This window comes from Rhinoderma darwinii, chromosome 3 (genome assembly GCF_050947455.1).
Source record: "Rhinoderma darwinii isolate aRhiDar2 chromosome 3, aRhiDar2.hap1, whole genome shotgun sequence".
Lineage (NCBI taxonomy): Eukaryota > Metazoa > Chordata > Amphibia > Anura > Rhinodermatidae > Rhinoderma > Rhinoderma darwinii.
The window spans coordinates 419,293,696-419,315,421 of NC_134689.1; the positions used below are offsets into that span (position 1 = coordinate 419,293,696).

Here is a 21,726-nt window from a genome sequence, read left to right on the forward strand (position 1 = left end):
TTTTCACTCAGAAACAGCGTTAAGAACTTTATTTTAAGCAACGCGGTTTTCAATTTCCGTGCGCTGAAAATTCCGTCCTGTATAAAAAACTTTTTACAAGCAGAATTCACGTGAATTCCAACGCGGAAATCATGTAAAATATATATGCTTCACCGGTAAAAACCGCACAGGCAAAAACTGCCTGCATCTTTGCCGCAATTTTTTATGCGTTTTATATCGCGCAGCCCAAAATTTTCTTCTAAATCACCCTAAAAAGTGCAGCGTTTCTAAATACAGATTGGCCACATTGAATGGGGCTAACCTGTGTGTTGCTACCCGACGCTACTTTTGCGCAGAAACAGCGTAAAAAAAAATTACATGTTTTTACCGCAACCGCATTAAAAAACGGACCAAATCGCATGGGGTTTTCAGAGTATGTTCACACGGCCTATTTTCGGCCATTTTTCAGGCCGTAAACCCCCGAAAAACGGCCAAAAAGTCGGAAGCAGAACGCCTCCAAACATCTGCCCATTGAGTTCCGATGGGCCGTTTTTTTACACATCCATTTAAAAGAACGGCCACATAAAAAAACGGACGCGAAAAAGATGTGGAGGTCACTTCTTGGGACGTTTTTGGAGCCGTTTTTCATAGACTATTGAAAACAGGTCCAAAAACGGCCATAAACAACGCCACGAAAATCGCGAGTGGCTTAAAAAACATCTGATTATCAGGAGCTGTTTTCCCTTAAAAACAGCTCCGTATTTTCAGATGTTTTTGAGTTTGCGTGTGAACCTTCCCTACGGCTGGGTTCCCACAGTGCGGGTTTGCTGTAGATTTTGCGTGCATTTTTTAAGCTAAAACCAGGAACGGAACCGAAGAAATATATAAAGGAAGGCCTTATAGGGCGGCTCTCCTGGATCCAATTCTGGTTTTGGCTTACAAAATGCAGGCAGAATCTGTAGCAAATCTGCACTGTGGGAACCCAGCCTAAGGCTCCATGCGCACAACCGTGCCCGCAATCACAATCCGTAATTACGGGCACGGCCGGCCGCATTTGTGGGCCGTGCTCCCATTATAAAGTAAGGGAGTGCGGTCCGTAAAATAAAAAAATAGGACATGTCCTATTTTTTACGTAAGGTTTCTACGGCACAAACACCATCCCGTAAATATACGGGAAGGTCTCCGTCCTCCATAGAAATTAATGGGTCTGTAATTACGGACGAAATCTACGGTCGTGTGCATAGGGTCTGAGTCTATGGGGTGGCATGGATGTGATGATCTCTACACTCAGCAGGCAGTGCTCAGCTGGGTATAATGAGGCGTCAGGTGGAGTGATGACTATGTGATGGGTGGAGTATAAAGTTCTGCTCCATGTGAAGGTGTGACTATGTGATGGGTGGAGTATAAAGTTCTGCTTCCTCCGTTCTTTCCTTGTATTACTTGCTCTGCAGTCAGGATGGAGCTGTGGGTCAGGTGGAGTTGGTTCTTTGTGGGTTTTCTCTGTGGACCAGGCTTTAGCAGTTCCTTGGTTAGACGCCGGCGCCAGTCAGATGCTTGGTGGAGGGATTATCAGCCTGGATGGGGATCTTCTAGAGGACTTGGACAATCTCCATCTGGTGTGGGCTCTCCTAGAGGAAACCCTTGGTCTCCTGGACAGTTAGTGTCTGGTTTTGGGGCTTTGAGAGGTGCTCAGTCTGGATGGGGCTCCAGGTATCCTGGTGGAGAAGTTCAACCACGGCAACTTGTACAACATCCAAACTCCCCTATTAGTGTGCAGTGTGGTGAGGACAAGATGGTGGTGATGGTGCTGAAAGACTTCTATGGGAATGGCAACCTGTTGAAGGCCTCAGATCTGAGCTTAGGTTCTTGTGTGCCTGGATTTCAGAGTTCAGACACCATGGTAGTCTTTAATAATGATGTCCAGGCCTGTGGGAGCAGCTTGCAGGTGAGAACATGGCAGTGGGTAATATTCAGGATAGTAACCATACAATGCACAGTCTGTGTTCTAGGAGTTCTCCATTTTCTTTAAGTGTTATGGGGTCTTGGCTGAGTGGTTAGATGTCTTATCAGAACTGCTGCCAGAAGAGTTTTTTTGAAAAACCCTTTTTAGATGTGACTAGTGTCTAGTATGCTACGCGTGGTGACTAGCCCGGGTTCATTTTTCTCCTATGTTCACAGATGACCCCAGACTTCTTGATCTACAGAACAATGTTGAACTATGACCCAGCTTCCAGCAACCCTGTCATAATAAGGTCTAGTCCTGCTATGGTTCCTATCCTCTGCTATTACCCCCGGTGAGTCTATGCTAGCTGTATCTGGTGTGTTTGGTTACGCTACCCTCGCAAGCCTACTCTATATTGGAATGTTGTCGTCCTATTGCTGGATGTTCTACATTACCCTATTCAATGCCTGTAATTCCAGTACTGTGGAGATGCTGACACTATAGAACTTTTCCTGCCCTAGTGTGTCTCGGTAAAGGGGAGAAATGGAACTTAAGACATGGTGTTCATTGGCCAACAGTAGAAGTCTAGATCTTAGAACCATTAGGTTGAGACTTTTTCCTTTTTGTTTTTGTTGTAGTCATGGCAATGTGAGCAGCAAGGCAATCAAACCAACATGGCTTCCGTTTAGTACTACAGTCTCTATGGAAGAGAGGTTGGCCTTCTCTATGTATCTGATGAGTGGTAAGTTGGGTGGCGGTAGACTGTGGATGACTCTCCCATGTTTGGTTCATCTCACCACTACTGGCAATGTTGCAGATGACTGGAGTGGTCGTAGATCTTCCTCGGTCTTCCAGCTTGGAGACGTCTTTAACATAGAGGCCTCTGTGGAAACTGAAAATCACATCCCCATGACCCTATTCGTTGACAGCTGCATGGCCACCACTACATCCGATGTCAACTCCAACCCTCGTTATGAAATCGTAGCCTTCAATGGGTAAGTTGTGATTTGAGTTGGGTTTGTCTCCAGGCTTGATACTTTGCTAACTACTTAATCCTTGCTTAGGTGCCTGATGGATGGGACTCAAGATGACTCCTCTTCAGCCTTCAGATCTCCAAGATCTCAATCAGATAAGATCCAATTCATGGTTGATGCTTTCCGGTTCACTGGGACAGATGCATCTACGGTAATAGACTCCATATAGCTGATTTAACTTTTCAGGAAGCGATGTAGTCCTCTTACCTCCTTGGGTATGTTCACATGGAGTGTTTTCAGCCGTAAACGTCCCGAAAAATGGCTGAAAAATCGGAAGCAGAGCACCTCCAAACATCTGCCCACTGACTTCAATGGGGAAAAAACGGTGTTCTGTTCCGACTGGCCGTTTTTTTTCGCGCCCGTTTTTCAAAACGGCCACGTAAAAAAGCAGCTGCAAAAAGTGCAGGTCACTTCAGCTGTTTTTGGAGCAGTTTTTCAGACTCTATTGAAAACGGCTCGCAAAACGTTAGTGGCTTAAAAAACAGCTGAAATCAGGAGCAGGTTTTCCTTAACAGCTGTATTTTCAGACGTTTTTGAGTATGCGTGTGAACATACCCTTATACTGTCTCTTCCTAGGTCTATATCACCTGTTCTCTAAGAGCTGCAGAGGTCAACCAGCCACCTAACCCAACGAACAAGGCATGCTCTTATAACAAGGCTTCTAGAAGGTAAGTAGACTTGTAATGTTCTTGTAGTACCTGTATACAGTCTGTCTGACTTTGGAGTAATGTGGTCTGTAGAAAAGCCTGGTCTTGGTAGTCAAGCCTGCCCAACTTCATGGCCTGTACTGCTTGATAAACTTTGAAATTTTTACAAACATGCCAAGAAATGCACCTTACATCTCCTGACATGTTAGATCTCCAAACAAATGGCACCATTGATGTCCTCTAAGGAGTAAGGACCCAGTTCTTGGTAGATCGTTGGACCAATTTACAAGCCATTGGTGGTTTGAGAGTTGAGGACACTCTTGACCGGTGCAGAAGGGGGTTGAGGCTGTAGTCCCATCAGATGCAGCAAGATTGTTTACTGTAAGGGTAGAACCCTGACCTTTTACTATAGTCATTTGCTGACTAGTGTGTTTTTTTTTTTTGTTTTTCTCTAGCTGGTCTGCTGTTGAGGGCTCCAATGACATCTGCCGCTGCTGTGAGTCCCAGAACTGTGCCGCCACTCTTGGCCAGAACAGAAGATGGAGCACTGTCTTTGGTGGGTCAAGAGGCATTGGAAAGAGAGAAATCGGTGAGTATAAGGGTATGTGCACACGATAACTTCATTTACGTCTGATATTACAGAGCTGGTTTCAGGAGAAAACTGCTCCGTAATTTCAGACGTAATTGCATGTACTCACGTTTTGCGAGGCGTCAATTACAGCCGTAATTTGGAGCTGTTCGTTGGAATCAATGAAAAACGGCTCAAATTACATCTAGTGTCCTGCACTTCTTCTTTTGACGAGCCGTCTTTTTTACGCGCCGTCGTTTGACAGCGACTCGTAAATGACAGGTCGTCGGCACAGCACGTCGGCAAACCCATTCAAATGAATGGGCAGATGTTTGCCGACGTATTGGAGCCGTGTTTTCAAACGTAAATCGAGGCATAAAACGCCTCATTTACGTCTGAAAATAGGTCGTGTGAACCCAGCCTTAGACGAAGGGGAATAGAAGCAAGCTTAAAACTGTTATTTCGATCTTGAAAGCTTTGTCTTGTCCAAAAGTTTTTTTTTTTCTCTACTTTTGCGGTAGTCATGGTCTACATAGCACAGGTAGTCTATGACCACGATCTAACATGACCAACCTAACTGCTGTATTGCAGTAAATCCTAAGCACACGTTTTGGGTGGGGGGGGGGGGGGGAAGTGGTTTAAGTATGGCTGCCATCCATGGGATCTAGTGTCAATGCTCCTTGAAGATGCTCCATGTAGCATAGGGACTATGATCTTACTAAAATGTCTTGCCTACAGGTCTTCATCCAGAAGAACATGCTATGAACACTCTGGGGCCTCTGTTGATCATCAGCGCTGAGAAGAACCACCAGGAACCCATTGCAGAACGTGTACAGGCTTCCAGGGTCACCAGAGAGTCCCGACCCCTAGAGCTGTGGATGTTGGTGGCCATCGGTTTTGTCAGTGTGGTTGTTGTAGCTGTCGCTCTTGCTGTAGTTGGAAGATATGTTGTAAAGAGGTTCTCACCCCAAGAAGCTCTATAAAATAAAAGTTCTTACCACACATCTTATGGTAACTGTCTCTTCTATTACTAGAACGTGGTCTAATCTACTAAAATAGCAACTCTTCTATGGTGGTCTTCACACTATTGTGAGCTAGTACATGTCTTCTACTGAAGACTCCTTCTGTTAGGGCTAATTCAGACGAACGTGATATAAGTCCGTGCAACGCGCGAGATTTTCACGCCCCTCGCACGGACCTATGTTAGTCAATGGGGCCGTGCAGACAGTTCCGTGATTATTACGCAGCGTGAGTCTGCTGCGTAAAACTCACGACATGTCCGTTCTTTGTGCGTATTTTGAGCATCACGCACCCATTGAAGTCAATGGGTGCGTGAAAATCACACGGAAGCACTTCCGTGGGACGCGCGTGATTCGCGCAACAGCAGTAAAAACGATAAATGTAAACAAAAGCACCACGTGGTTTTCTGTTTACAAACCGTGTCATATTGATGGCAGCTGCGTGAAAATCACGCATCATATGCTGATGACACACGGAGCTGTGAAGTGCCTTTTGCACGTGCAAAATGCCCACGCTCGTGTAAATCCGGCCTTAATGTTATAAGATGCTAAAAGTTACAATCAACCTTCTCTAGGTATCCTAGCTCAATGGGTTTTATATATTTACATATAGTGGGCAGTATTATAGTAGTTATAGTCTTGTATATAGGGGCAGTATTATAGTAGTTATATTCTTGTGTATAGGGGACAGTATTATAGTAGTTATATTCTTGTATATAGGGGGCAGTATTATAGTAGTTATATTCTTGTATATAGGGGGCAGTATTATAGTAGTTATATTCTTGTATATAGGGGCAGTATTATAGTAGTTATATTCTTGTATATAGGGGCAGTATTATAGTAGTTATATTCTAGTATATAAGGAGCAGTATTATAGTAGTTATATTCTTGTACATAGGAGCGGTATTATAGTAGTTATATTCTAGTATATAAGGAGCAGTATTATAGTAGTTATTCTTGTATATAGGGGCAGTATTATAGTAGTTATAGTCTTGTATATAGGGGGCAGTATTATAGTAGTTATATTCCTGTATATAGGGGGCAGTATTATAGTAGTTATATTCTTGTATATAGGAGGCAGTATTATAGTAGTTATATTCCTGTATATAGGGAGCAGTATTATAGTAGTGTTATTCTTGTATATAGGGGGCAGTATTATAGTAGTGTTATTCTTGTATATAGGAGCAGTATTATAGTAGTTATATTCTTGTATATAGGAGCAGTATTATAGTAGTTATATTCTTGTATATAGGGGCAGTATTATAGTAGTTATATTCTTGTATATAGGGGCAGTATTATAGTAGTTATATTCTTGTATATAGGGAGCAGTATTATAGTAGTTTATATTCTTGTATATAGTGGGCAGTATTATAGTAGTTATAGTCTTGTATATAGGGGGCAGTAATATAGTAATCTTGTATATAGGTGGCAGTATTATAGTAGTTATATCCTTGTATATAGGAGCCATATTATAGTAATCTTGTATATAGGGGTAGCATTACAATTAAAGGTGTTGTAGAATGAGTGTACTTACTCCCCCCCCCCCCCCAGTATGAATTAGTTAGTGTTTCTATGTTCTACTAGAGCTATGCTACAGACATAGGCTAAACATTTGGCAGCCTTATATATATATATATATATATATATATATATATATTTTATTTTCTGACAATGGCTGTATGGCCTATAGTTGACCACTATTTATAAGATCAATTGTTCTCATGTGTCGTGTTCCTTTAACGCCCTCCTTAGCATCTCATAATGTTCGCTACTCAGCAGGGGGCAGCAGTGAGCACAAGAGAAAGCTCCTCCCACTATAGAGGATATAAAATCTGTGCTCCACCCTGAGTCTTCTTCTCTAGTGTTCCTCTGGATAAGACTCCTTCGGTGGGTGGGAGCGGCGGTATTCTCTAGGGGTGACCACTGAGTTAGATTTGTCGGTCTCCTGACCGCTAGTGTGCGTTGGGGAAAACCGTAGATTCTTTTGGTCGGTGATGTGGGTCGATAATCCGACATAGCCACCCCGCTGTAATGTGGGTCATGTCAATCTAGAGGAAGATGATCAGCCCTGTCATAAATGGTTGTTTGCCAATACCGTTAACAGCCTTGCTTTCTGGCAGTAAATAGAAACCGATTCTGAAAAGCTCAGGCTTGGTCCTTCTTACACAGCTCAGGCTTTGTTTCAGTGTATCCGCGTCAAAGTACTCTTACCGGAGTCTCAGGACTAGAGAATTGTGGTGTAAGGAAAAGCTGCTAAATCCAAAATAGGGGGTGACACTGGTATCTTATATGTAGTAACCGGGACAGACATGTCAAATTTTCACCGGGACCCGCTGTGCCCACCGGCGTGCGGCTTCTCTCATTCCCGCTGTTCGGTCTCACGGCTTACACAGAAAATGCATCCTCCCAGTCAATAGTATTAACCCCTTCCCTGCCTGAGCGCTCTAGAAATGTTAACTCCTTCACTGCCCCTGACCACAAATGTTATCCTTAATCTCTTCACTGTTTCCAATTACCCTTCACTACCCTAGACCATCACGGATGTAAGCTGTAACCTCTTCACTGCCTAAGACCACCACATATTAACCATAACCCTTCACTGCCCTAGACCACCAGGGATATTACTATTCGCTCCATCACTGCCCCAGCCCACCAGGGATATCCTCATCCCCTTCACTATACTAGCCCACCAGGGATGTTGTTCTTAACCCCTTGACTGCCCTAGATCTCCACAGATGTTACCAGTAACACATTTGCTTTCCTAGACTATAGTTCTTATGACTAATTCATCTATTTTGTGGAGAATTTTTTTTTTTAATACCAGGATGTAATTTACCGTTTTTTTGCTGGCAGGAACGGGCCCCCACATTCATGCACAGGGGCCCTGGGTTGTATGTCTATCCCTGCATATTGTATATAGGAAATATTGGGCCAGCTCAGACAATATACATGGGTGACCAGAGTTATCCTTATTAACCCTTCACAGTCTGAGCTTTTTAAAGTGGAATTGTATCTAAAAAGAGCAACTTTCCTCTTATATTTATGGAGTGTGATCCGAGGCTTCAATGTGACATAGAGGTCCCTGAAGTTATATGACCAACTCCAGATGGAATTTAAGCCGTGCTCTATCCCTGGCTTAAGGAGAACTATTATTCCATGATTTTCTCTACCTCCAATATCCAACAGTACAACATCATGAAGAGCGCATGCAATGACTAAAGGGCCTATGTGGAGGTGTAAACCTCTGGATTCATCTTCATTTGCAAACCGAGTAGAAGGGATCCAGCCTGAGGGCCATACCACCCTTCCCTCCAATAGGGGGTCTGAAGTGCTGACATGGACCAGTGCAAGAACAGGAGAAAAAGGAGTGGAGCCCATTTTGAGGTTAGGTACGGGGCCCTTCTCCTATATAGACACCTCTGATCATTGTTGATGAATGTTGGAAGGATGGTTTGATGAGGTGGTGGTGGTGTGGACCAAGACCATAACAATGAGGTGGCCCAGCTCCTCTGTTTTCTCCTTCTCTGCCCGGCCAAAATCTTCTCATGTAAATGCAATCTTAGGCTGGAATCGCGCAACTTTTTGATGCAGTTTTTGTGTAGTACCTCTACATTCCTCGCATAATATCCCAAAATGTGAAGTGCGACCTCACAAGACTTTATGCATTTCCAGCTGTTCCTAGAACCATCATTTGCGCCTGATTTTGTGCAGGTGCAGATAAAGCCCCTCCATGGTGTACAAAGAAGAGAGGGGGGCCCATAATAAAGATGAAAATGGGGCCTTCCCTTATGAGGCCGAGTAACCACATAGGATCTTGTGGCCCCAACACCTTTCTTGTCCCTTCAAACCCACGCCCTTGTTCCCTAACACTGTATTGCCTATGGAGAAGGGATTCCTTAACAGGTTCTCATCACCCAAAAGCAGCACCCGCTCTCCAGGGGCCCCGTGGCAGCAGCATTGGTTACCTCTGTGGTGCGTTTACCCAGTGATGGGTATGTTACATCTGAATTCACGTGAGATGATACAAGAGGTCATGGGGCAGGCTGCAACTTGAATCACAAGAACTATTGACAAGGCTGACCTTTTTGTATGAGTAAATATACAACGAGGCCGTTCTCACACGGGTGTAATGGACCTGTATTACGACTGCAATATCCCTATGAGGCTGTGAGTTTGGGCCGTTGCTTTATAGGGATGCGCCCGTATTACGCTCGTGTGAAAACGGCCTTCGCAAAAGTGTAACGTAAGGCTCCTGGGCCTCGATACAATATCTGTACCAGGGCCCCGACCATCATGTTCTATTCGTAGTACTGTGTCCTCCTCCTCTGTGGCTGGGGAGCAATTGGGCCCCCTAAGGCACCAGGTGTGACTGTAACCTCTGCCCCCCTATAGCTACGTCCCTGGGCCTCAAGCTGGATTCGCACAAGCGTATTTTTGAGCCAAAAAAAGGAGTGGATACGAAAAAGAGGAGACACCAGTCTTTATACGTTTCCTTCGTTTTATATCCACTCCTGACTTTGGCTTTAAAAAAATTGCACAGAAAACGTAGGTCTTCGCAGACGTCCCAACGTTTGAATCACGATTTGCGGGACACTGTACGCCCCTTGCCGCTCCGCCAACAAACCATCCCAAAACACCCATTTTGGGGCATATTTGGATAGACTCCTCCCCTTCAAGGGCCGAGGCTTTTGTGTGTGTGTTTTTGGCCAGGTTAGGGTATGTTTACATTTGTCATTTTCAGGCATATGTTTTTTGACAGTTTTTTGAGCCACACACAGAAATGGACACAAAGGAAAGTAGATGCATTAGTCTTGTTTTTTTTTAGACCTTTTTATCCTTTCTAGATTGACTCCTGGCTTTGGCTTAAAAAAAGCATCAAAAACTGCATCAAAACTGCGCTGTGTAAATAGACCCATAAAAAAGGGGAAAAAAAATAATCTGTGGCAACTACATGTGCAATTGCAGTGTATGTCGGAGCTATGTGTCAGGAGGATTTCCCAACATATACCATGGTTTAAAAAGATTGGCGCAGTTTTGCCCATTTACCAAAATCACTCCAAAAAAAGTGGAGAAAACGATGACAGAGAAAAAACTCAAAAACAATTACCAATGTCACTGCAAAAAAAGTAAAAACACCCAAAGCTGTAGAAGACCTGCGACTTTTATTAGGGTACAAAACGTTAATCTTTTTTTTGATTACCAAAATTCTAGCAAAAAACACGATGCAAATTTTTAAGGGATTTCGAGTTTATGTGCCATGAATCTCGGTGCGGATTAGCCCCACTGAAAGGAATTAATCCTCGCGTGGAAGTCCACCATGTTTGCATTGCGGAATCCGAGTCAAAAACTTTCTTTTGTTACATCTCCCCGAGTGACTTTAATTCCCGCAGGGAGTTTCATGGTCATCCTTGTGCGGTGTCGTCATGTTACCTCCGTCATGTTCAGAGAGGACATTACTTTTTCCGGTTCGTTCTGGTTGAAATCGCTTGCGTTTGTTTTTCCCTTTTGTGAATGCAGTATTGTGTGTCCGATCCGTCATCCAGTTACCAACACCAGTTGATCACGTTGCGTCTTCTATCTAAATAGGTGATTTTATACCGAATACAAAACAATAAACAACCATTTATGTCCCGAGAAATCTATTGCCGAAGGTTTCACCGTTTCAGGATCGCACCGAAACTGCACCGTGTGAATATACCCCAACTTCTCCCATCTTGGCCTGTCAATCACTTTTATCTTGACCTCCTTGTACTTGTGTCTTGGTTTCCACTAATGAGAGAAGTGCTCAGCTGAGAATAATGAGGTGTCAGGAGGAGAGATGACTATGTGATGGGTGGAGTATAAAGTTCTGCTCCTTGTGAAGGTATAACTATGAGATGGGGGGAGTATAAAGTTCTGCTCCATGTGAAGGTATGACTATATGATGGGTGGAGTATAAAGTTCAGCTCCATGTGAAGGTGTGACTATGTGATGGGTGGAGTATAAAGTTCTGCTCCATGTGGAGGTATGACTATGTGATGGGTGGAGTATAAATTTCTGCTCCATGTGAAGGTATGACTATGTGATGGGTGGAGTATAAAGTCCTGCTTCCTCCACTCTCTCCTTGTGTTACTTCGTCTGCAGTCAGGATGGAGCTGTGGGTCAGGTGGAGTTGGTTGTTAGTGGTTCTTCTCTATGGATCAGGCTTTAGCAGTTCCTTGGTTAGGCGCCAGTCAGACCCTAGGTGGAGGGATTATCAGCCTGAATGGGGATCTTCTAGAGGACTTGGACAACCTATGTCTGGAGTGGGCTCTCCTAGAGGAAACCCTTGGTCTCCAGTTCAGACTGGATGGGGCTCCAGGTATATTGGAGAACTTCAGCCACGACAGCTTACACAATCTCCAAACTCCCCTATCAGTGTGCAGTGCGGTGAGGACAGGCTGGTGGTGATGGTGACCAGAGACTTCTATGGGAATGGAAAGCTGGTGAAGCCCTCAGACCTGACCCTGGGCTCCTGCCGACCTGGACTGCAGACTACAGATACTACTGTGGTTTTTGCAAATGGCCTTCAAGAATGTGGGAACAGCCTGGAGGTAAGTGCAGTAGTAATCTTAAACACAGAAGTTTGTAAAATGTCTCATGTTTCTTGCCTTACGTGTTGTTCACGTGGGCTGAATCTTTTGTATGATGTAATTGCATATGGTGGGACATAATGTAGGTGGAGTCTAGGTATGGAGCTGCTGTTATGACAGAGATCATGCAATGTATTAGATTCTTAGGCACCATGCACACAACCATAAAAAAATCTCCATTATACGGTCTGCAATTATGGACCTGCCCAGTTCTATTGGCTGCGGACACCTTTCCGTATCGGGAATTATGGAGCATGTCCTGCTTTGTTTTTTACGGGCTGTGATCCCATACTTTGTATGGGAGCACAGCCTGAAAATGTGGCCTGGTGACAGTGTGTGCCCGCAATCGTGGGCCGTGACTATGGTCAGTAATACCTAGAACAGATGTAGCTGAGCTAAGTTTCTTTGGTATTCGGGCACTATAGTCAAGAGGGTCTTCTTAATGCAGTGTTTGCCTGTTTTCTACAAAATGCCATGAATATCCGAGACCCACACAGCTCTGCTACATCTGTAGTCGGTAACACAAGTGCTCGTATACACAGGATATTGAATTCTAGTCAACATTTGTCACCTTCCATCTCTGTGTGATCTGTAGCTTTCTGCGAGATGGCAGTAAATATAATGTAGTACTGAGGAGCTTGTTCTTGTACATCTTTCTATTAAAGAGAACACCCACACTTTTAGTATGAAGCTCCTCCAGATACCACCCTCCCATTTCCTGAAGTATAATACAGTTGACTAATCTTGTGATGTCTTCTTTAAGATGACCTCCGACTGGCTGATCTACACGTCCAACCTACGCTACACCCCCACTTCCTCCAGCATGGTGCCAATTATTAGGTCCAACTCTGCTGTGGTTCCCATCCAGTGTTACTACCCGAGGTGAGTCAATACCAGTAGGCTGTCTCTACAGGCATCCTGTTTTTGATGGCTTAAACTAGTAAGCAATTCCTTGAAACCCTCTTTAAAAGCCAATTTGGTAGTCTACAAAGGCAATGGTCCATGAGATCCTTCAGACTGGTTGAGTTACTCTTCTTGAGAAGTGTTAGGGTATGTGCACACACTAATTACGTCCATAATTGAAAAGTGAAAAAAGCTTGTACCTCAAGTTTTGCTCACCTCATAACCAAGTTGCGTTTTTCCAATGCGTTTTTTTCATGCGTTTTGTGTAAAGCTTGATTGATGCCTGAATAGGCATAAGAATCCAAAAAGCTGTGGGTGCTCGTAGATCCTCCTGAGCTTAATCCTGTGTCGACAGCAGGTTTTGGTAACAAAAATAGTGTGAAGGAAAGGCAGATCCAGCACTCCAATGATTAAAAATTCAGTTTTATTAGGTCATGTTTAAAAGGGATAAAACAACAATCCCGGGACCACGCTTACGCGTTTCAGACCACTAGGGTCCTTAATCATAGCTTGCTCTAAGCAGATAAAATTCACAAATATATAGTCAAGAAAATCTATCATGTGATCAATTTGGGCTGGGTTTAAACATTTTAACCCTATCCAATCAGTACCAAAACTTGTGTCGTAGTTTCCTCTTGGTGTTTGAAATCATAGAATTATATTATAGGAGTAATCTATATTCTCACAAATAGCGCAAAAATAAATGACTGTCACAACAGAAGGAAAAAATTACATACATCAAGTGAGTGTATATACATCTCTTAGTTACATTTCCTTGACAAAAGCCTGGTATGTTAGTAGACTAATTAATTTAGATATCAGGTGTGCATTGACGTCAAACATGATTGTAGGGTGTTTTACTTATAAGCGGTTACAAAAATGTAGATATATGTTCGTAAATGACAAACTGTTGTCATAATATTTTGCTGTTAAGAATGACAAAAACATTAAACATGCTTTATACTCATCCATTCCACATGATAAAGCCATTATAGCCCTTAGTGACCAACTACAAAAATATACTAACTATTCAGACGATCTTAAAGAGTATATTCTTAGTGTCACTTTCCATCTATTAAAACATAATTATTTTTTGTTTGATAATTCCTTTTATTTGCAAAGTTTGGGATGCTCTATGGGGGCTAAGTTTTCCCCTTCATTAGCTAATATATATGTAACTTGGTGGGAAGAACGTTACATCTATAATAATTCTAATCCATTTGCAAATAATATACATTACTATGGTCGTTTTATTGATGATATATTGATCATCTGGTCAGGTCCATATAGAGAAATTGAGGACTTTGTAATATATATAAACAATAATGAAGATAATCTTAAGTTCACATACAATAAAAATTTAACATCTTTATCCTTTCTTGATATCACACTAACGGGTGACTCTTCAGAACCTAATATTGTTAGTAGTTTATACCGTAAACCTACTTCTGGTAATTCAATCCTACATGCGTCGAGTGCACATCCAAAACATGTCATTAATAATCTTCCAATAGGAGAATATACACGTGCAAAACGAATTTGCACCCATAGTTCTGATTTTCTTGCTGAATGCAATGTCATTGACAATAGACTCATGACACGGGGCTATTCCAAACAAATATTGCAAAAAGCAAAAAATAAAGTAACCGCTAAATCCAGATCTGAACTATTGTGTCCTAAAATAAAAAACCCCAAAAGAAGCAATCACCAAACTAAATCTTTAACTTTCTCCACTCCTTACAGTAACGAGTATAATAAAATAATATCCATTATGAAACGATATCTACCAATTTTGGACAAAGATCAGGATCTCAGGAAAATTTTAAGAACAGGTTGTAACTTTGTGGCCAGAAATTCAACCACAATAGGTAACAAAATTTCACCTAGCATCTTTCCAAAAACCTCTGATAAAACGAACACATGGCTAAAGTACACAGGTTCATGTAAATGTGGAGGCAACAGATGTACCATTTGTCAATACATGATGATTTCCAACAATTTAACATCCTTTTCAACTAAAATCTCTTTTTCTATAAAATCTTTTATTAATTGTAACACTACATATGTGGTATATGTTATATCTTGTAATACCTGCAACAAGCAATATGTAGGATGCACTATAAGACCTTTAAAAAAGAGAATAGCTGAACATATAGCAGATATCAAGAACTTGAATAAAATCAATGTTTCAGGAGCGGCGAAACATTTCCGAGAGACACATCAAGGAAATATTAGTTCATTTAAAGTTTGTGGTTTGGAAAGAGTATACTGTCCAAAAAGAGGGGGAAATTGGAGAAAACTTTTGCTCAATAGAGAAGCGCTATGGATTTTGAAACTAGACACTCGCTTTCCCGAGGGCATGAATTATAGGAATGATTTAATGTATATTTACTAAAATAATTCGAAACATATCTTTCTCAAAACATATCTTTAAATTCACCATAGTTCTAAATCTATGATTAAATCATAAATAGTGTCACTATCAAATTGTTATCTATATCAATATTACATCCAAGTCAAACTAAAGTATATTAGTAAACACTAACGTACAAAAAAATTTATTCATAATTAAAATTGTTTCAGTTTTCTTCAAAAGAATTATCAAGTGAAACTCTCTGTTTAACATCATGGACTCAATACTTCACTCTAGTTTAACTATACTATGTTAAAATATCTATAAACTTTTTTAGATCACACGCTGTTTTTCCGTCTATTGTCAGTATCTCTGTTAATAGTCTCACAGGGGAGCTGTCCTTTCAGCACCACGGAGACAGCAGTGACAGGCAATTCAAAAACATGTATAATACTTGAACTAATTGCTCTAAAAAAATAAATTGATATGTTTAAATCAATTTAATTTCAGATCATAAATATGTCTCAACATTTAGAATACACTTGTTCAAAAATTTTTTTTTTTTTTTTTTGTTTAATAATACTGAAGAATTGTTATATATATATACATTTCCATTGATCGAAATATGAGAAAAATCTCTGTTCCTTAGTACACCAGTAAATTTAAATTTACTTTATATTATCTTGATCACTAATGGCTGTAAATTGGATTATATTGATCACTAATATTTGTAAATTGTTACTGTTGCATGACACACTTCTGTTGTAACCATAATAATGCATCTTTGACACAGTTAAAAAGATTGTTTTTTATTTAGAAAAGCCATTTCTACATTTTTTCATTATATCATATTTTAAGCAAACTATATAATAGGATGTCCATACATATCCATTAAAACAAAACAAAATCCATCTCTTATTTTTTATTTCAAAATCAGTACTCTTATAAATACATTTAAACAAATAATTGGAGCTGTTCATTCAGCACCACGGAGTTCATATGAATAGGACATATACACACGCACACGATACCGTGGTTACATTCCACTGTCTGCGGTAGTTATTCTATTTTTCTACCAACATTTCTTCTATTTGAATTATACTCATTTTCTCAGTAGATACCATGCACTTATTATTGTATATAATGATCGAGACAAAACGGAGGTGCGTTAATTTCGCTTTTTTGCTCTTTTGCTTTTGAAAAACTAGGAGGTTTATTCATTTCAGAACAATATATATTTTTTACAAAGTTAACTCCATACTAACAATGATTGTTAATTGTTCTTGATGTTTAATGTTTTTGTCATTCTTAACAGCAAAATATTATGACAACAGTTTGTCATTTACGAACATATATCTACATTTTTGTAACCGCTTATAAGTAAAACACCCTACAATCATGTTTGACGTCAATGCACACCTGATATCTAAATTAATTAGTCTACTAACATACCAGGCTTTTGTCAAGGAAATGTAACTAAGAGATGTATATACACTCACTTGATGTATGTAATTTTTTCCTTCTGTTGTGACAGTCATTTATTTTTGCGCTATTTGTGAGAATATAGATTACTCCTATAATATAATTCTATGATTTCAAACACCAAGAGGAAACTACGACACAAGTTTTGGTACTGATTGGATAGGGTTAAAATGTTTAAACCCAGCCCAAATTGATCACATGATAGATTTTCTTGACTATATATTTGTGAATTTTATCTGCTTAGAGCAAGCTATGATTAAGGACCCTAGTGGTCTGAAACGCGTAAGCGTGGTCCCGGGATTGTTGTTTTATCCCTTTTAAACATGACCTAATAAAACTGAATTTTTAATCATTGGAGTGCTGGATCTGCCTTTCCTTCACACTATTTTTGTTACGTCCATAATTGACGGACGTATTTCGGCCGCAAGTACCGGACCGAACACAGTGCAGGGAGCCGGGCTCCTAGCATCATACTTATGTACGATGCTAGGAGTCCCTGCCTCGCTGCAGGACAACTGTCCCGTACTGTAATCATGTTTTCAGTACGGGACAGTAGTTCCACGGGGAGGCAGGGACTCCTAGAGTCGTACATAAGTATGATGCTAGGAGCCCGGCTCCCTGCACTGTGTTCGGTCCGGGACTTGCGGCCGAAATACGTCCGTCAAATACGGACGTAATTAGTGTGTGCACATACCCTTAGGAATAGTTTTAAGGAGCTCTCTGTGTCCTCAACCACTCTTAGAAGACAGCAATCACTAAAGCTGACCATACACATGACTACTAGATTTTGGCCAGATACATTTTCGGCTATTTCCATGTGCACCCACTCGGCCGAGCTTGCAATTTTTCTGTTCCAGGAGACACTTCTGATAGTAGATTTTTGCCTCTCTGCAACAAAGGGCAGACTTCTGACATTGACCTTCCTTTTATGACCTCTTGAAGACCACTCCAATCTGAACTATTGAAATTTCATTTGCCTGAACAAGGTTGGAACCGGTTATCCATTTCAAGATAGATGCTTAGGGTATGTGCACACAAATACAGAGCTGTTTTCAAGAGAAAATCAGGAGCTGTTTTCCCTTTGAAGTTTTTTTTTTTTTAATCCGTCACGTTTTTAACGGCTGTTTTTGGAGCTGTTTTTCTATAGTCTATGAAACTGCTCCCAAAAACTGATGAAGTGACATTCACTACTATTTTGTGGCAGTTTTTTTTTTTACACGGCCGTTTTGATAAACTGCCACGTAAAAAATGCCCAGTCGGAACAGAATGCTGTTTTTCCCATTGAAATCAATAGGCAGATGTTTGGAGGCGTTCTGCTTCCGGTTTTTACGGCCTGAAAAACTGCTGAAAACACTACGGGTGCACCTACCCTAAGGTGTCATGGTCAACTGTAGCTGACTACCTCCATGGCTGTGCCAGTTTTTCTTGCTCTGTAAGTAGTTAGGTCTTTCACGTCAAGTGGCTAGTCTCCATTTCATGACCACTGAGTACTTTGAACATGTCCTGTGGGCCATTGCGCTTGCGTGTTTTTTTTTTGTTTTTTTTTTCTAGTAAACCTCCTTCAGGGCTTCTTTTAAACTCCCTTTAGACATGGCAATGTGAGCAGCAAAGCAGTCCAGCCAACATGGATTCCATTCAGTACCACGGTGACCACAGAAGAGCGGCTGGTCTTCTCCTTGCAGCTAATGACTGGTAAGTCTCTTTCCAGCAGTAGGGTAGTGGTGCAGAGACTCCTGACCTATGCTAATACCCCAGTATTTTATCTTCAGGGGACTGGAGTGCTCCCCGTCCATCACTGGTCTTCCAGCTTGGTGACATGTTCTACATTGAAGCCTCTTTGGATGTTCAGAACCATGTCCCGATGACCCTGTTTGTTGACAGCTGTGTGGCCACCATTACTCCAGATGTGACCTCCAATCCTCGTTATGAGATCATCTCTAACAATGGGTGAGTTTCTATCATCAATCCTGTACTAATCTTCAAGGAGCCCATGATCTAAACCAAATCTGTCCTACAGGTGCTTGATGGATGGTATGCAAGAAGATTCCTCCTCAGTCTTTGTCTCCCCAAGACCACAAGCTGACAAGCTCCGCTTCATGGTTGATGCCTTCAGGTTCACGGACAGTGATGTCTCTACGGTGAGGGCTTTTACTTAAACCATATTAGGCCAACGTGTAACTTTCTTTTGAGGAAAAGAAAAACCTGGTTGCCATTGCAAAAAAATAAAATGGCCCCACACGGTTTACTTCAATGGAGCAAAGGGGCTGAATTGCATACACAACTGGTGAACATGTTTAGAACTTATTTTCCATGCTTGGTCTTTGAGGGGGGGGCCCATGATCATGGACTTTTTTTTTTTTTTAGCAACCTATAAAGGACTGTAAACTTCCACAAATCTCCCACACTCAGTAGGGTTTATCGGAACTTATGGATGTGACCTAAATCCCTAAAATCTAATGACTTACAGCTTCTAAAGTTACTACGAAAGGGGGAGGATATGAGGACCAAGTAGAGGGTCTTAGAAAAGTGACCATGTCAAAGCTGACATTTACCATAGTGAACTGTAAATGTTTCCTAGATCTATATCACGTGTTCTCTGAGAGCTGCCGACATCAACCAGACCCCTGATCCAGTGAACAAGGCGTGCTCCTACAACAAGGCTACCAGCAGGTAAGACCACATACAGAGGGAGAGTGTCTTGGCAGCACAACACCTGGTGGTGTCTTGGACAACAGTGGTATGTGTTATTCAATGGCTGGAAGTCTTGGTTGACTCTTGGTCTCTTCTAGTTGGTCACCTATGGAAGGATCAAGTGGAATCTGCCAGTGCTGCACCACCAGGAACTGTGCCACTGCTTCAGGCCAGAGAATGACATGGGGCTCTTCCCTCGGAAGGCCAAGAGGAATTGGGAAGAGAGCTGTTGGTGAGTTCATTGTCCTTAGACCTCCCTAATTAGAATGAAGAACCTAGATGTTAGTGCTGCACAAAGACTATGAATTGGTTTGGGCACTAGCTGAATCTGCTGTTTGAGGTACATGATCTATCCCTGAGCCTCCTAGTCATAATTCTATAGGTTACTTATAAGGTGGAGTCACATAGCTGCCAAACTAGCTCAAGTATAATTACATCATAGCCTAATCTCTATCTCAATGTGTAAAACTTTGATTTGGTAGAATACATTCTCCACAGCCTTGACCTCTATGCAAACTTTTGTGTTGGGCTAGATGACTGGTGTCCATCCTTCTGGTCTCCAGGTATTAAGACTACAACTCTCAGTATGCTTTGACAAACACAAAACTAATGCTCCATGTGCTTTAGCAGCTTGTAACTGTTGGTGACCACGCTTGTACGTGATCTCGGTTTCAGTATAGATCATAATATATTGTTGCTGTGATTGCTTGGTCTAAAATTCTTCATTGTTCCACCAGGTTCTCATCAAGAGAAACATGTCCTGGCCACACTTGGTCCTCTTCTAGTGACTGGAAACAAGCCTAACCAGATCTCCGGAGCAGCACACACTGATGCTTCCAGAATGACTGCAGGACATGAACCTCTACAGCTGTGGGTGCTGGTGGCCATCGGGTCTGTCAGTTCAGTAGTTGTTGCTGTTGGTCTTACTATGGTTGGAAAATGTCTTCTTAACAGGTTCTCCCACAAAGACTCTGTATAGAAATAAAACTGTTTTGGTTCATCCTTGTCTCATTCTTGAGTCTCCATGAAGTGTTCAAACTAGTTCTTGGCCTGTGGTATGGAGGTAGTCACACGTTGACTTGGTTCTGTATAGGGATGTTGATCTGAGGTTGAGTAGGACTGGCTGCAAAAAGTGATCCATCTGTGGTATTTCACACAGTTGGCAGAGTCCTCTTGTATGGATTCATAATATGGCTCCTATAGAACTCTCTGGGCTCATATCGTCTGTGGTGGCATTCAGGTTCCCATTCATATGGCATCAGAAATAGCTATGCAAGAAGCAGACCCCCACCTGTTTGCAGCTCACTTGTCAGCTTTGCTGTTTAGACTGGGACAGGGTCACCTGAGCCTTCTCATTAGAAGGTGGGTAGTTAATGACTGCTCTATTGTACTGCTGGAAGCCTAGAAAAGGAAGAGTAACATTATATACGAATAGGGCTCTGTATGCAGATCCCCTGTCACTCCGGTGTTGGGGCTGTACGCCACTTCCTGCAGGGCTTGTGCAGGTGCATTTACTGACCCAGTCAGGTGCTGTATGTGCAGAGATCTTCTCCCCCTAGAGGCAATGATATGCATACTATTGTACAAATTGCATCTGATGTAGTATGCCGCAGTGTTAGAGGCCTGTGCTTCTCCTAGAGTTGTCATGTGCCTGAGAGCCAAGCTGCGTTTCTGCATCCCTATTTAACCCTTTATATCACCTCTAAGACACTTCTAAACATGTCCTGTTACTAGACCGTTATTAGGAATTATTTATGGTTAATTGGTTCTAACATCTTCACTTTTTTTAAACTACAACAGCTGTTACCCTTAAGCCCTTCACTGCCCACACACGCTACAATAGCTGACCCTATACAGTATAATAACCATACAGTAAAATTTCCCTTTAGCTGATCCTAGTGCCAATGCCCATGTAGATGGCACCATCTGGGATCACTCTAGGAGCTGATGCATCAACAAGGCTGTGGCAGGGGATTCCGCTCCAGGAGGAGCCCCTGATGTCACCATCCATATATGGACAGATGTCAGTGTTTCCCTCTAGGACAGTGGTTCCCAAATTGGGTGCTGTGAGAACCCTCCAGGTCTGCCACACACTTCTCTGAACCACTGTGGTCGTGCTTTTTCTCCTCAGTGCGAAGCGCATAGGAGATTTGATTTTTTTTGCTGCCGACTTGTATTTATCACCCCCCCCCCCCTACCTCTGTAGATGGTACTCCCCCATTCCTATATATAGTAGCTGACTGAAGTAGCAGAATCCCCTTGTGGCTGGGGATTTCGCTCCTGAATGGAGTGCTTAATGTCTCTGTCCATATGTGTACATTGTCATCAAGGGCAAGTCCTGAAGGTTAATCCCAGTTTACAGCGTGGCTGGTGATTCGGCTCCAGGAGAAGCTCCTGACGTCACTATGTATAGGATGGTGGGGGTTGTATTTTATTGTGGGGGGGGGGGGGGTGGTGTCCTGAGTACGCAGATACAGTTGACACTGGGATGCACCAC

General features: G+C 42.1%; 2 protein-coding genes across 2 annotated transcripts; both read left to right on the plus strand.

Annotated features, from left to right (window-relative positions):
- Positions 1-1,435: 1,435 nt before the first annotated feature.
- LOC142750289 (zona pellucida sperm-binding protein 3-like) lies at positions 1,436-5,174 on the plus strand. Its single transcript, XM_075859277.1, has 8 exons — positions 1,436-1,924; positions 2,158-2,273; positions 2,560-2,663; positions 2,739-2,916; positions 2,986-3,106; positions 3,532-3,623; positions 4,058-4,191; positions 4,909-5,174. Exons 1-8 carry the CDS (start codon positions 1,436-1,438, stop codon positions 5,151-5,153), a joined length of 1,479 nt encoding a protein of 492 aa, XP_075715392.1. The 3' UTR covers positions 5,154-5,174.
- Positions 5,175-11,317: 6,143 nt separating this feature from the next.
- Positions 11,318-20,208, plus strand: LOC142748441 (zona pellucida sperm-binding protein 3-like). The gene is made up of 8 exons (XM_075855540.1): positions 11,318-11,761; positions 12,564-12,682; positions 18,127-18,230; positions 18,308-18,485; positions 18,556-18,676; positions 19,117-19,208; positions 19,328-19,461; positions 19,967-20,208. The coding sequence occupies exons 1-8, from the start codon at positions 11,318-11,320 to the stop codon at positions 20,206-20,208; spliced, it is 1,434 nt and encodes a 477-aa protein (XP_075711655.1).
- The last annotated feature ends 1,518 nt before the right edge of the window (positions 20,209-21,726 follow it).